This window comes from Gadus macrocephalus, chromosome 12 (assembly GCF_031168955.1).
Source record: "Gadus macrocephalus chromosome 12, ASM3116895v1".
Lineage (NCBI taxonomy): Eukaryota > Metazoa > Chordata > Actinopteri > Gadiformes > Gadidae > Gadus > Gadus macrocephalus.
The window spans coordinates 26,677,518-26,692,720 of NC_082393.1; the positions used below are offsets into that span (position 1 = coordinate 26,677,518).

Genomic DNA, 15,203 nt, shown 5'->3' on the forward strand with positions numbered 1-15,203 from the left:
TTATGAACTGGTGCTCAGCCTTCTGTTCCAATGAGAGCTGGAGCTCAGCCTTCTGTTCTTATGAGAGCTGGAGCTCAGCCGTCCGTTCCACAGGGCAGAGCAGCTCTACTCCCTCGTCTTTCTCTAAGACTGGTCACAGAGGTGCTAAAGACACGTCTAAACAGATCCATTTGTCCTTGTCAGGTTGTGGTAGTAGCAAGAGTTCATGGTCCTGTTCCCTCGTCCTCTGACGTCCATATCTCTCAGTCAAACATGCCGGCTCGATTCTAATAACTTAAACAACCCATAGTTAAAGTGGATGGGTTGATATATACCCATCAGAATCACCATGGAAGTATTTCCCCTACCGTTTCCATCTCCTCCCTGGCATCATTCCAATACAGACCACACCATTTCACCTGGAAGCGAGTGTGCGTGTTATGGATGTGTGATCTAAAGGCTAGGCCTTGCATAAAGAAAGTATTCGCTTTCTTCTCAAAATGTATTGAAAGAAAACAATTGTAAAGGATGACCAAATGTAGGTCATATATTACTGCCTTGCACCCTTGTTGCAGTCCTAGTTCCCTATTGCAGAAAGCTGTTAACGTGAGCACAACCAGTGTATGTAGAAACACCTTGTCCAGGACCTCTCTCTTAGCCCCCACCACCTCTCTTAGCTCGCAGAGAGGAAGAGAAACGTAGAGATAGAGATGTGGATGAAAGGTAGAAGTTACCTATGGCCAGGATATATAATATATAGGCCTGCCTCGTACCCATATGCACCAATGCCAACTCTCAAAAGAGCGAATGGTTTGTGGTTGACATTAATATGATTTATCTAGTGCCCAGGAGATCCACTGCTTTACGAACAAAGAATTGCCCTTGCTGTGTAGACTGATTACAATTTCTCTTAATAAATGTTCCTGTATTAGTTGTGATCATGTTGCATTGTTGTATTGTATGGTTTGGCACAATGAGATCATGTGAATGTGAGCCTGTGATGTCACTCCATTTCTACCGTGCATAAGTTACCGTGCAAATTGCTAACATCATGCATTCACTATTTTGTGCATGCAGGCCACAAACACATATGCACCTAAAATGTGTTCTTTAGTTGACCACAAAGTCAGGGGGCATAAATTGAGGCAGGGGTGGTAACAGGACATCTAATGAGTCACTTATCCTATCCTGTTACTTGTACATAGTGCAAATCACTGCCTGCAAAGAGCAATCCTGTGTAAGACAAAACACCAACCCCACAAGCCGTACCCCCCGCCATTCACAACCGTAAAGCCATAATGACACTGGGGCACTCTCTCTCTCACACACAGAAATAAATTCCCCTCCCGTTGGGTAATGTCAGTGTGGTCCTTACCTGGAGCCCTCGACGCCTCAGAATACTGGAGTCATCCATGTCTGTTTGGCTTTGGTTTAGTCCTTAAGCACTCTGTGTGGTACAGGTGTACCGATCCTCCCGCTCGCTAAGCTAAGCTCTCAAAGGGCAAGTTCAGGCACTTCGTTAGAAGCCGGGTAATGTGGAAGAAGAATGTCCTGAGCTTATCGGAGCCATCAACCATCAACAGATACACGACAGGAACAGAAAAAATCCCTCCTGTGCTGAAGAAAAAAGCTTTGTGAAGCCTATTTTGGTCGAGTCAATCCATGAACTGATCTATAAAGTTGGTATCCAAACACCCAGAGGCTCTCAAGTGCTTCCCGAGGTGTGCCTGTTCATACGAGGTAATGGAACACAGCCTCCACGTTACATAAACCTGAACCTGGCGGGGCATTTCATGAACCGAAAGGCAGCTCAGTGGTCACTCCTGATCTTGTGGGTAACAGCCCAGCGCTGCATGTCGCGAGTGCCGCTGGAGAATGAAGCACAGCGGTCCATTCATCTTCAGTGAGGGACCACCACATCGACGCGCCTGCTCTACGGTAAACATCAGCGGGTAAGAAGAACCAGCGTAGAGCCACGTTGGAGACGACCGAGTGAGGGGTGTCCTCTCCTCTGCTCTCCCTCTCTCTGGATCCCGCTCTCACGTTCGCTCGGCAAAGCACGTGTTGTTCCCCTCTGCTCCTCTTCCATTCATCCGTTCAGTAAAGGCCACGCCCCCCTTTCTCTCCCTCCCTCTCGCCGTCTCCCTCCTTCCGCCCACACTCTCTCGCTCTCTTCCACCACCAAGGCTGCAGTTTGCAGCGCTGTCCTCAGTTTGGTCCTTCCCCCTAAGGAGACAGTCCCCCTGCCTCCAGGATTCACGGACAGGTTGGGATTTAAATGAACGAGGACGGCAGGTCATCGGCCGGCGGAGGAAGGGATTCGTCAGTCGTAGAGCGTAAGACACAGGGAGAGGGACTCTGTGCTGTCTGCCTTCCTCTGAACAGCTCTACGTCTTATATGACATACAAGACGTACACAACGTTCTGACCAGAGCAAATACAAATATCTCTCTCAAACTGATGTTCAATGTGCTTTCTTTTCCCCCATAGAATATTGGACAACTCCACGTCTAGGGGAGGTGCTCGTCCGAGTAGAGCTTCACCAATAACTGTTTATCTTGCTAACCTCAATGCCTCTCATTCCTCTCAGTCCTCTGTCCAATTTCAACAGAAGACAACACCAAAGCCTATGTCCACACTGGAAGCAGCTTCACCGGCCGGACAATAGTACACCAAGCAGGGAGGGGAACACGAGCCACACAAGCAAGTGTTTGTTTGGTAGCAGTGGTCAGTCCAATGGCAGAGTTTATGCCACCTTGCCCTTCATCTCCATGCCAACAAGCCAAGACCTGGAGCCCCATTGTAAAGGAGCATGAAAGCCAAAGGCCTCCCACACAAGCTGCACCCATCGACACACTCAAACACCTCCCGTCACCCAACGGCCATCTCTTCATGGGGTCTTCATATCCTTGGAGTGCTTGTATTCCACGGTCTGTAGAACGACAAGGGCAACAGGCTAGGAGCCAGAAAAACTATCTTTCAGTCTTTCTAAAAAAATATGTTCTTTAGGTTCCTCGTTCTGGTCTTTGATGCATTTCTCCTTCTCTTATTCTGCTTTCTTCTCCCCTTGGTCCCTCTCTCTCGGTGGTGTGTCAGAATGCACACAGGAACTCCCCTCCCCTTTTTTCAAGCTGTTCTCTCTCCCTCTCTCTCTCTATTGCTGGCTGCCTCCTTCTCTCTCTATATTGCTGCCTCCCTCCCTCTCTCTATTGCTGCCTCCCTCTCTCTCTCTCTCTCTCTCTCTCTCTCTCTCTCTCTATTGCTGGCTGCCTCCCTCTCTCTCTATATTGCTGCCTCCCTCCCTCTCTCTATTGCTGCCTCCCTCTCTCTATTGCTGCCTCCCTCTCTCTCTCTCGCTGCCTCCCTCTCTCTCGCTGCCTCCCTCTCTCTCGCTGCCTCCCTCTCTCTCTCTCTCGCTGCCTCCCTCCCTCTCTCTCTATTGCTGCCTCCCTCCCTCTCTCTCTCTATTGCCTCCCTCTCCCTCTCTCTCTCGCTGCCTCCCTCTCTCTCTCTCGCTGCCTCCCTCCCTCTCTCTCTCTCGCTGCCTCCCTCCCTCTCTCTCTCTCGCTGCCTCCCTCCCTCTCTCTCTATTGCTGCCTCCCTCCCTCTCTCTCTCTATTGCTGCCTCCCTCCCTCTCTCTATTGCTGCCTCCCTCTCCCTCTCTCTATTGCTGCCTCCCTTTCCCTCTCTCTATTGCTGCCTCCCTTTCCCTCTCTCTATTGCTGCCTCCCTCTCTCTCTATTGCTGCCTCCCTCTCTCTCTCTATTGCTGCCTCCCTCCCTCTCTCTCTCTATTGCTGCCTCCCTCCCTCTCTCTATTGCTGCCTCCCTCTCCCTCTCTCTATTGCTGCCTCCCTTTCCCTCTCTCTATTGCTGCCTCCCTTTCCCTCTCTCTATTGCTGCCTCCCTCTCTCTCTATTGCTGCCTCCCTCTCTCTCTATTGCTGCCTCCCTCTCTCTCTATTGCTGCCTCCCTCTCTCTCTATTGCTGCCTCCCTCTCTCTCTATTGCTGCCTCCCTCTCTCTCTATTGCTGCCTCCCTCCCTCTCTATTGCTGCCTCCCTCCCTCTCTATTGCTGCCTCCCTCTCTCTCTATTGCTGCCTCCCTCTCTCTCCATTGCTTCCTCCCTCCCTCTCTCTCTATTGCTGCCTCCCTCTCTCTCTCTATTGCTGCCTCCCTCTCTCTCTCTATTGCTCCCTCTCTCTCTCTATTGCTCCCTCTCTCTCTCTCTATTGCTGTCTCCCTCTCTCTCTCTCTATTGCTGCCTCCCTCTCTCTCTCTCTATTGCTGCCTCCCTCTCTCTCTCTATTGCTCCCTCCCTCTCTCTCTCTCTATTGCTCCCTCCCTCTCTCTCTCTCTATTGCTGCCTCTCTCTCTCTATTGCTGCCTCCCTCCCTCTCTCTCTCTATTGCTGCCTCCCTCTCTCTCTCTCTATTGCTGTTTCCCTCTCTCTCTATTGCTGCCTCCCTCTCTCTCTCTCTATTGCTGCCTCCCTCTCTCTCTCTCTATTGCTGCCTCCCTCTCTCTCTCTCTCTATTGCTGCCTCCCTCTCTCTCTCTCTATTGCTGCCTCCCTCTCTCTCTCTCTATTGCTGCCTCCCTCTCTCTCTCTCTATTGCTGCCTCCCTCCCTCTCTCTCTCTTGCCATTTTGCAGAGGCGGCCAATCAGGCGGCTGGGTGCCGTTATGTGATGAATGGATGGAAGGCGGGAGCTCCGCCCCCTCTCGCTCATCACTGCAAGCCTTTCTTCTATCAAAACAAGAACATGGGCGCCACACACACACACACACACACACACACACACACACACACACACACACACACACACACACACACACACACACACACACACACACACACACACACACACACACACACACACACACACAGAGGAGTGACAGGCTGTACTCAGCGGTTCATACTGTCTTAGCGGACAGGATGAATAAAGCATGAGGCCAGTGATCTGAGGCTGGGTAGGATTACGTATTCAACATGATTAATTTAACCACTGCCTGCTCTCCATTGTGTGTGAAGCACTTTGTAGTCTTCTACTCTTTTTCCCCCTTTCTGATTCATGTCATGTTATTGTCATTGCCTTCGTCAACTGTGCTGTGCCTTAGGTGCCGTCATGCCTCTGATGTAATGAATCAATCACTTTGGTGAACAACCAGGTTTTTGTCAGAATGTGTGGAGTGAACCAGTGTGATGGTTGACGCATTAACAGATGGAAAAACACAGACGTTGAGAAGGACCAAAAAGGAGTAAGGATAAATATTTGTTTAGAAGGGATTGAAGAAGGAGTGTGATACTACTCGGTGCCAGACAGTGTTCAAGACATAACCGACGTGTAATAGTGCCTCATCTTCAATGTCTCAGTGGAGGCCGACCAAACGCTGATGGTTGTGGGGAACACGGTGGCCCCTCCCTGGTGTGTGTGGCCCCGGGCTCGGAGGCCCTGTGTGTTAATGAGAACAGAGGCCAGAGGCCGGGGGAGGAGGTCCCCGTAAAGGAATGTTCACACAGACACAGTGGCACGGTACCCTGGCTGCTGGTTATGCAAACAATCTATACTAATCTATTTAAAACCAACTTGTTACTTGACTAGTTATTATCTATTTAAAAAAATAGACTCAAGCTTACATTTATTTTAGGTGTTTTAATTGAAAATATTAATGTGAACCAGACGGGCAAAACGTGTACCAAGTCTTGATGAAAAATAAAGATACATTTTCTTTAATCTTAGCACTCCGTAGCATCAATCACGATAAACTGCCAGGAACAGCAGTTTCACCCCTGGACCATCGCTCTCTCCCCTGTCTCGGCAGAGTGCTCTCCTGTGTAATCAGCGAGGCGTGCAGGTGTCAGAGAGAGGCGAACGTTTCCATGCGTTGTGCCTCGACAAAACAGAGACTTGTTGACCCTGAGCTCACACTGTAGCTCTATGAGGGGCAAGAGAGGGTGTGAGAGAGACGAGGACATGGTATGCTTGGCTGAAACCCCTGTACTTAACCTGATTGATACATGTTAAATTGACCAGCTGTAGTATGGCTCAATATTCTTACTTTAGTTGGATGATTAATAGTTGCTGATCAATACTGTGCTTTTAACTGTACATCATTTATAAGAACAACCTTGGAACAATAAAAAGCAATTGTAAAGGAAAGCACAACACTAAATCATTCTCCAAGAAATAAAAAAAGTATACAAATTGTTGTTTGGTCATTGATATGCGCATATTCTCATATAACCTCTACAATGAATAAAATGGCTAAACAGCCTTGGAGATTCAGAGCTTTGAAATGAAATGTATTCAAGCAAAGCAGTTGACACAAACACTGTACCTACCATTCCATCATAGAACACAAGGGTCTCTTGAATAAAACATTTAGAAGATTGAAAACTGCTTTACTGTTTCTTTGAACCCTTCACACTCGGAGCCTTCCCAAACACTCACGAACAAACACGCCTTTACAGAAAGCTTTTTTTGTGTAATCTGTCAAAATGACCAATGCAAGAAAAGGATAGTCCATCTAGGAAACTTGGTCAGTACTCCATAGCAAAATGGATATCGTTGTTTTGTTCTACATTATTGTCAAGTTGCAGTAAAATAGTTAAATTTTCCCAAATAGTCACCTTTTACAATACCCTCCATACATTTATTGATTAACACTTAGAGATCAATTGAACACAAGAGACATGTTTTATCCATTTAAAACGAACTGAGCAGAAAAAACAATAACACCAACTGAGAGAAATTCAACATAAACACACGCAGTCAAACATTACAGTGTGACCTACCACACTTCTGACTAAACGTTCAACACGGTCAAATAGTTTAAAGGCTAAAGTAATTCGGTCAGACACTGTCGACCCACACACACAGGACCTGTGTTGCACACTTTTAGAATTATTATCTCTAAACATTCATTCCACATCAACACCTACTCTGGAGGGCTGACATGGAAACACTTGACCCAAGGCGTGGAGGAGACTATATTAAGATCTCATATCTTTCACCTTCTGCTAAAACAAACCAAGTGACCTGGAAAACATACTCAGCAGGTCACCCTCCCACCCTGCTTTGACCGCCGCTGCAACTAAAGCCAGTAAAGGGGACCCAAGCAACAAGTGACCAGAGCTGCAGCTTGGCTCCAGCTAGAACAGTAAGCGTCCGAACAATCGATGTGGTGGTAGCTGGAGTTCAATTAACATGAGTGAAGGCTTTGGAATATAGATACCTGCCTTAAGACAGTACCACTTCATTTTAATGTCTGCTCCATTTCACTCATCCCCCCCCTCATTCAACTGGGAGTCGTAAACATTTTTACGACTCCATCCCAGTAACAAGGAGGGGATTTACTGGGCCCTCCCCTCCTCCCTCCGCCCCTAAGACACACATGGATGGAGGGAATCCTCCACCTCATTTACACTGAGGCAGCACGTAGGTACAGCCGACCAGCCAGGCCGTCATGGCTGCTGTTGTCTGAATGGAGTCTTCATTCAGTCTAGACATGCCATCAGGTTGCACACCAGTGTATGTGGTGCCGTGGAGCCCACAGCACACTGTTGATCTTCTATGTGAAGGAGCTTAAGATCGAGTAGTGCTGGGGCTCAGATAATTAGTTTTCTACCCCAGTCTCTTCTCTAAGCAGGCTAGATAGCAACGGGTCTTTTTGCGAGCCAAAGTTTCACCTCATTAGTGAACACTTTGTAACAAGTAGAAAGTAACCAGTTAGTTGAAATCCTATCATCCTGAAAGGCCACGTCCTAGGTGACTAACAGATGTTAGCTAACTTCAGCAAATGTAAGCTTTAGCTAGACTAGCCTGCTAGGCTAGTTAGCTAGTTAGTTGGTGGATATATGAATACTAAGGTTAGTTGCAAGTAACTGAATTTGACTACTGCCTACACACATACAGAATATCTCGAGATATTTGTAATCCGAGACCAGGTTTGTTGAAATAATATATGCTGTTTTTATTGCAACGCTGCTTAAAAATGTATGAATCTGGGTTGGGGTGAGAGGGGTGAGGGTAACGGGAGAAACTGAACAGATTTATGCATGACTTCTTCTGCCAGTCTTGTACAGCATCTTTAAGGCTGTCAAAGCTGTATTGAAGGTGAAGTACAGGCTTTCAAGTAGTCATCAGATTTCTGGACTGTAATGAGATTCCAGGGAAGTCAGGGCAATATCAAGGCAATTTTAAAATGTGAAGCTTTACAGGAACATAGCAGTGTACATCAATGCATTTCACATTGTTTGTCTTCAATGATTGTTTGAAGCTGTTTTTCTATACTGTAAGCTAAACTGCATTGAACTTTAACATTGGGACAGCCAAATCAAATACTGATAAGACTATTAAAAACAAAGAAAAATAAAACTATTAAGAACAATATTACCTCAGGATAGATAGTCAATAGTGTGTGTCTGTATCCGTGTTGAGCCCTGTGTATGTGCTGACAGTGGATCTGCCTCCTCCAACAGGAGCAGAACCGTCAGCCTGCATATTTATGATTGACAGGCCCGTTTGGTCCGTCAAAATCCAGAATGACACCATGAATATTCATCCAATACATTAATGTATTATTGAACGCATATCTCATGAAATAAAGTATCTTGTTTTTACCTATGCATGATAAATGACTCTGCATGTTTGTACTCTGTATATTTGTTTTACCGGTGGGGAATATCAAAACCAACAGACGTCTGCTGCAACCCAGCCAGACCAAAGGGAATCCCAACAGAATGTACACAAGCAGCTGCATGGTTGGGAAGAGTGTACCTAGTGGGAGATGGTGAAGAGGAATGGTCGATCCGACGTTGACCAGGCCTTGAGCCATATTACAAATGCACATGTTGGCTTTATATTGTAACATACATTATGGTTCAATATTCCCTGAACTTCCTACACACAAAAGCCTTTGTGTTGTCAGAGTAAACCTTGCCCTCTCTTCGTCTTTGATGTTGAGTGCTGAGCAGCTGGCAGGGCTGCTCCTGTGTTCTGTGGGCATGGGGAGGAACGCGGCTACAGCACAAAACCAGCACAGGTACCAGATCAATACGCTGGGGGGCCCATGGAGGACGGGGCAGGGAGGGGGAGAGAGCGCCGATAAAGGAAGGGTTTAAGCCCATCAGTGGACGTTGGGCCAATAATAAAAAGCGCTGAGCAAGCCTGAATAAAGGTTGGACGCTGGATGATAAAGGGCCATAGAGACAGAGAGAGAGAGGGAGAGGGAGACATGGCGAGCGAGAGGGAGAGACGCACAGCAAGAGAGGGAGGAAAGGGTGGAGAGCAATGTGAAGATAAAGGTGGAGCGAGCAGAAGGGACAAAGCAAGAGAAGGAGAGGAAGGAAGTAGGAAGGAGAAGAAGACTAAATTTAAAAGAAAATCAATGAGTAAAATAGCATTCCATATTTTTTGACTCTCACCTTCAGCCTCTTCAATTCATCAATGGATGCCCAGAATTTACCTGCCATAATTATAATGATACACATTGTCAAAATGTAGTCACAACCTGGACCATGAAAACCTATAATCCAAGCCTTGGTTGTAGATAGCGGTTCCTATTGTACCATCTTACTGCCGCATAATTGCATTCTGGGAAATGCTGTTCAAGAATCAGATCCCCTTGTGTCCTGAGACAACAGGTTTCCATTGTTCCAGGGTAGTAATCTTGTTATTAGAGTTCAGACAGGTCGAAGGGCTCTGGTTTGTTCAAAATAGGCTTGACTTTACTTTTAGTTTGTTTATTACTTATAACTTGTATTCATTGTATTTTCTCTTGATTATACTGTATGACCATAATGAGTGTATATACCTTTTTGATAGATCCTGCCGTTATGAGAACCCTCTACTTAATGGAACCGTGATATTATTCTCTTCACATTGACATTCAACAGACTCAATGTTGGACCTCTTGTCATTTTTGGAGCTTGATGTCCTTCATGCTTTTCCGTGGATAGCGACTGCCCTCTCCAACTCAAGCTACAGTGAGTGAGAAAAAGAAAAGAGTGGGAGGCTACTTCCTACCGATGATGATTTATGTGTTTAAAGCAAGGTCGGTCCCCATCTCCTCTTAGTTGAGTGTTGGGGTATGAGTCCCTGAGCAAGGGACAAGTAACTATAGTGCACTGCTATAGAGCAGCTATCTGCAGTCTGTCAATATGCAACTGAGACTCAGCTTGCGGGAGAAAAGGCATTGCACACCCTTATCTAGAACCCCTAGGTCTTATTGAAAGGCGGTTCAGACAGCCGGAAAGTAGGCAGGTCAGGAACAGAGGGGATGTTTGGGAGCATATGTGCCAAAGTAGAGTTCAAACTCAGTTCACGACGTGGCTGGCGACAGTGCGCAAGCTCTGGGGAATGGACCACAAGGCATGTCTACAAATGTGTGACCTTTATATCTGTAGTAGAGCCATACAGGAGACATTACAAAAGCAACAACAAACAATACGTCAGTGCACAGACAAAGGACACACACACACTCTACGATATACGCACACACAGCGCAGGCTAAAAGTGACGTTTCATTTCTAAGGCTATTGTTCTTTCTTTCCTTGCTATCAAGCCGTAGTGTGTTCAACATGCTGCTGAGGAGGAAGCAGGCAGCACACAGGCTGTTGAGGAGGAAGCAGGCAGCACACAGCCTTTCACAAGACAACACATGCTCAGAAGGAGAGGAGGAACGCATATGGGAGGCGTGTGGGCCATGAGACAGGAGAGCAGTAAAGGAAAAGGAGACAAATACATCCTTCATATTGTCAAGGATGAGCCAGAGGGGATGTGAAGGGAGAGAAAGACAAGAAGAGAATTAAAGAGCAGTGGCCAGATGAGGGCATATAGAGAATGAGAAGAAAGGGATAGAGAGTGAGATTTGATTAAACAGCCGATGGAGAGCTTAGCGAAGGAGAGACCAAGGAAGGGTCACGATAAGAGGGAAAAGGGGTCAAAGAGCGAAATAACATAAATAATAACAAAATCAAACGAACAAGATGGTTATTTCTTTTTTTTTGCTACATGCATTCAGAATCAATAAGGAATGGAAGCTAACCGGTGCTGTATGTTCGTATGTTGCATTCACCTGGGGTCGAATACAGACGTTCTCAGTAGAGGTGTTGGAATGGTAATGGCCTCACTGCGCGGAGCGGTGACATCATGGGGTAGAGAGTTTAATCACAGTTCTATCGGGTAAGCTGCTGGCCTACATTCTGCACTTATCATACAGTGAACAGACGGTGTGCTGGCTGGTAATTGGCGGAAAGTAAAAGCTGCAAAAGGTGAAGTCAGCACCCTGTGGAGAGTTAGGCATTATCAAAACGCCTTCCTCACTCCCAGTACTGAGCCATAGACCAGAGGACCAGAGCAGCCAAAGCATGGGGGAGAAGAACCAGAACATCAGGGTATAATGGGATACTCTGCGTGGACCGCTGTATCTGTGTGTTCCTCTGTGTGTGTGTGTGTGTCTGTGTGTGTGTGCGTGTGTGTGCTTGCCTCTTTGTGTGTGTGTGCTTCTGTGTGTGTGTGTGTGTGTCTCTGTGTGTGTGTCTGTGTGCCTGTGTGTGTGCCTGTGTGTGTGTGTGTGTGTGTGTGCGTGCCACTGTGAGAGTGCCTCTGTGTGTGTGTGCGCCTGTGTGTGTGCGTGTGCGCCTGTGTGTGTGAGCGTGTGTGTGTGGTAAGTGTGTGTATCTCTTTAAGAGTCAGGATAGATAGCCAATTCAATTTGGTTTCATCAGTGGGGTTGATATGGTAAGAACGGGATCAGTCCTCTGTCCAAAGGGAAGAGAGCAGTGCGTGTTGCGGGCGTGCACACATGCGTCCGTGTGTTTTGTGTATTATAAAAGGACTCTTGATGCAGGCATCGTAGCCATCTTTAGCCGACTAAAGCGATAAAATAGTTAGTCTTTGTTTTTGGCCAAAGTAGATGTACTAAATATTTATAGCAAATATATATCCAGGAATATGCAAATATTGTAAACATATGGCCCTCTGAGATAAAGATAATATAATAGCTGTTTTTTTTTGTAAAATGTTTCAAATAAACAACCCAGACGCGCCCAATAGGACATCACACTGACCGTGTGCCAGGGAGCTGGCAGGGAAGACGGATTGAACGTCCAGTCAACTGATACATACAGCTCCTAGGTAATGTCTGTACAAGTTGCAGTACATGTGTGAGAGGGGCTATAGACATATTGGAAAAAGAGCAAGACTAGAGTGAAATTGGAGATGATGAAATAGAAGAAGAAATTAGTTAGGAAATTAATGACTTCAGTCAGCACTAAAGAAAACACAAAGTAGTCAACTACACCAGCATCATGATTCATGTCATTTGGCATGGCTAATCCCAAGCTTTAATTAGTGTAATCTACTGCTTTGGCACAACAGTTTAGCATTAAAGAGCCTGCATCTAGAGCACAAACCATGCTTTATTTTAGGGGCACAGCAGATTAAGCATTTCCCAGTTAACCAGTCTGCCGGATTCAGAAAACTGCTCAGTCGTGTTGTTATCAGGACCAGTGATCCTTTAGAGAGAGGAACCATAATGCGTCTCTCAACAGCTTACAAGGGGCCAGTAAGAAACTGGCTCATGGTGCCCTCAAACCACTGCTAACCAAAGCCCCTACCAAGCAAACACCAGGCTCCGTTTTCAGGGGGTCTTAAACTAATCAAGCCCCTCTTTACCAATTACCAAAGTGGCCACACACACACACACACACACACACACACACACACACACACACACACACACACACACACACACACACACACACACACACACACACACACACACACACACACACACACACACACACACACACACACACACACACACACACACACACACCCAAGGCAGCAAGCAGACACTATTATACACAATAAGGAAAGCAGGCACGCACTATTTCCTATCAGGATTGACAAGGAAAGTTCCGCCTCAGCCTCTTACTAATCAATCCCTACACGCGATCCCATCACTGTCAATCATTCAGCTGTGTGTGTAGGGGGGCCTTATCAACAACAGACAGGGGTTTGTGTCTTTGTGGAGATAGAGAGAGAAAAAGAGATAAAGAAGCAGGCAAGAGGTGTTTGTGGCCGCGTGTACGCCCATGGAACCCATGGAAGTCATAAATAAAACACTAAGCAGCCTGACGGACTGGTTAAGGAGAATCAATACAAGCCTATCTACAGTGTGTGTGTCTGCGTCCATGAGCGGGTCCCCCTTAATCCAGGCCGTACTCTTTTAGCCAGTGAATTCTTTCCCCATGGTATTAGTTGTTTGTTCAGTCTGTACTTAAAGGACTGCAACTGAATGATGGGTGAGTAGGGAAGAGGGAGTTAGGGGGAAAGTAGAGACAGTTAAGTAAAGTAAAGAAGTCAAAGAAAGGACGAACTGATTTTCTGTACAAGGATCCGCTCTGAAAGCAATGAGGTCTGGGATGCTTCACAACTCATTACAAACAGTAAGACTCAAACATCAACACAGGAATAAACCAGCGCAACCAAGCAAGAACACTATCAGATAATCGATTCCAGGCAAGAGTTGGACCTGTCAACGCATAACGAATGAAAGAGAGCTGGCCCCTGAAGATGGCCCCCGAACAACAAATCGATGCACAAAACAGTGCGAGAGACTCAACTTTGAAGCGACACAAAAAACGAAGTAGGGATACGAACAAGGAATAATAAAGACTACATTCATCCTGCAAGACACAAGGAAGGTCATTTGAAACCACAGAGAACTGTGAGATGGAGTCTGTCAAGGAAGCCCCTCAAAGTTCTGCTTTCTGCACCCAACAGACACAACATAATAGAAAGAGAACTTAAGCTGCCACTGGACTACCACAGCAGCACCTCGTGTATTTCTCTTGGAAGTGGGTCCTGTTTGAATGAACAATGATCCGATTCTCAGAGGGAATGAGCCGGCCAAGCAACCTTTCTGTTGTTGTGATTTGATTTGTTTTGTCCAATCTAAGCTATTTCATCCTCTGTGTGGGAATTAGCAAAGCCTACATCAAACCAACTCTCCACGGCTGGCCAACATTCGTTTCCCTCGTTTAAAGTGAAACCCAGGCCTCCTTCACGCGAACACACTCCCAAAGTCAATCAGAACAGACCCGGTCCCGACTGGCTGTTGATTGGTCCTGAGCCAGAGAGTGGAAGTGGAGGGAGAGCATGAGAAAGGAGTCGATATATAGAGCGTAGGAGCCAAAACACAGATTGATACAATGAGACACAAAAAGAAAATATGGAAGAAGGTGTTTGGAGACAAAAGATAAGAGAGAATATGGAGTTAATGTCACGAGGGAGCGCACCGCAACCAACCCTTACAGAAGACCCCCGGACTCTCTGCAGCAGTTGCCACGGCGACATGGAGAATGATTATATTGCGAGTGTGTATAAAAGCACATTGCGTTCCTCTTTGCATTACAGCAACACACTTTAGATTGGAACAGCAATATAGATAATTCAATTGCAGAACTGCAATAGTGGGGTTTGCATGTAGATGGTTTTATGCATTTCTTAAATCTGTGCATGACAAAACATTAATAATAACACCTCAACACTTGCCCGAAGAATCACGTCATTAAATAAATAAAATATTACCAACATTAAGAGTTTGCACTCTCTGAACTGTTCGTCAGTCTCAGTTGCTAAGTAACCATTACTGGCACATCTTTCCCATGATGTGGCTTTGTCAAGCTTGTACTTCAATTAGCCATTTGGTGGAAGTCTGAGTAGCAGAGCACGAAAAAGCTATGTTAATCACCGCGCAAATCAAGGCTTTGTGTACCGTTACCTCTCCAGCATCACCTTTAGCGTGGTGGGGGAACCGGAGCTTGTGTTTCTCCTGCAGCTGTGGGTCGCTCTATTCTTTAATCTACACCTTCCCCCTCCCTCTCTGGGCTCTGAGTGGGGCCAGGGACAGGTCAGCCAGGCCCGCGGAGGTACAGCTGTGCTCGCCACATGGTGCTCCCACCCTGGGCACTGGTCCTCACCTGCAGAGCCCACGGCTGGCCCCCCACAGAGCAGGAGGATGGAGTACGTGCACACAAAAAGTACAACACACACACACACACACACACAGACTTGTCTCCAACTCAATACACAAGCAGTTAAGGGCAGAATGAGGCTAGTGATTGCAAGCCAGTAAAACGTAAGACATGGCTACAGTTACAGACGCTGAGACTAGTTGGGAGGGGATTTCTCAACTTTTGGTCACCAGGTGC

General features: G+C 46.5%; 1 protein-coding gene across 9 annotated transcripts in view; it reads right to left on the reverse strand.

Annotated features, from left to right (window-relative positions):
• Window positions 1–15,203, reverse strand: part of mast2 (microtubule associated serine/threonine kinase 2) — a 107,816-nt gene that overhangs the window by 68,071 nt on the left and 24,542 nt on the right. The window contains exon 1 of one of the 9 annotated variants that reach the window (XM_060067085.1): window positions 1,355–3,179. The exons of the other annotated variants lie outside the window; for them this stretch is intronic. Coding sequence (XP_059923068.1) covers window positions 1,355–1,393 — 39 coding nt within the window. The 5' untranslated portion in view covers window positions 1,394–3,179. Of the gene's footprint in view, window positions 1–1,354; window positions 3,180–15,203 lie in introns of those variants that run through there. 9 annotated transcript variants of the gene reach the window in all.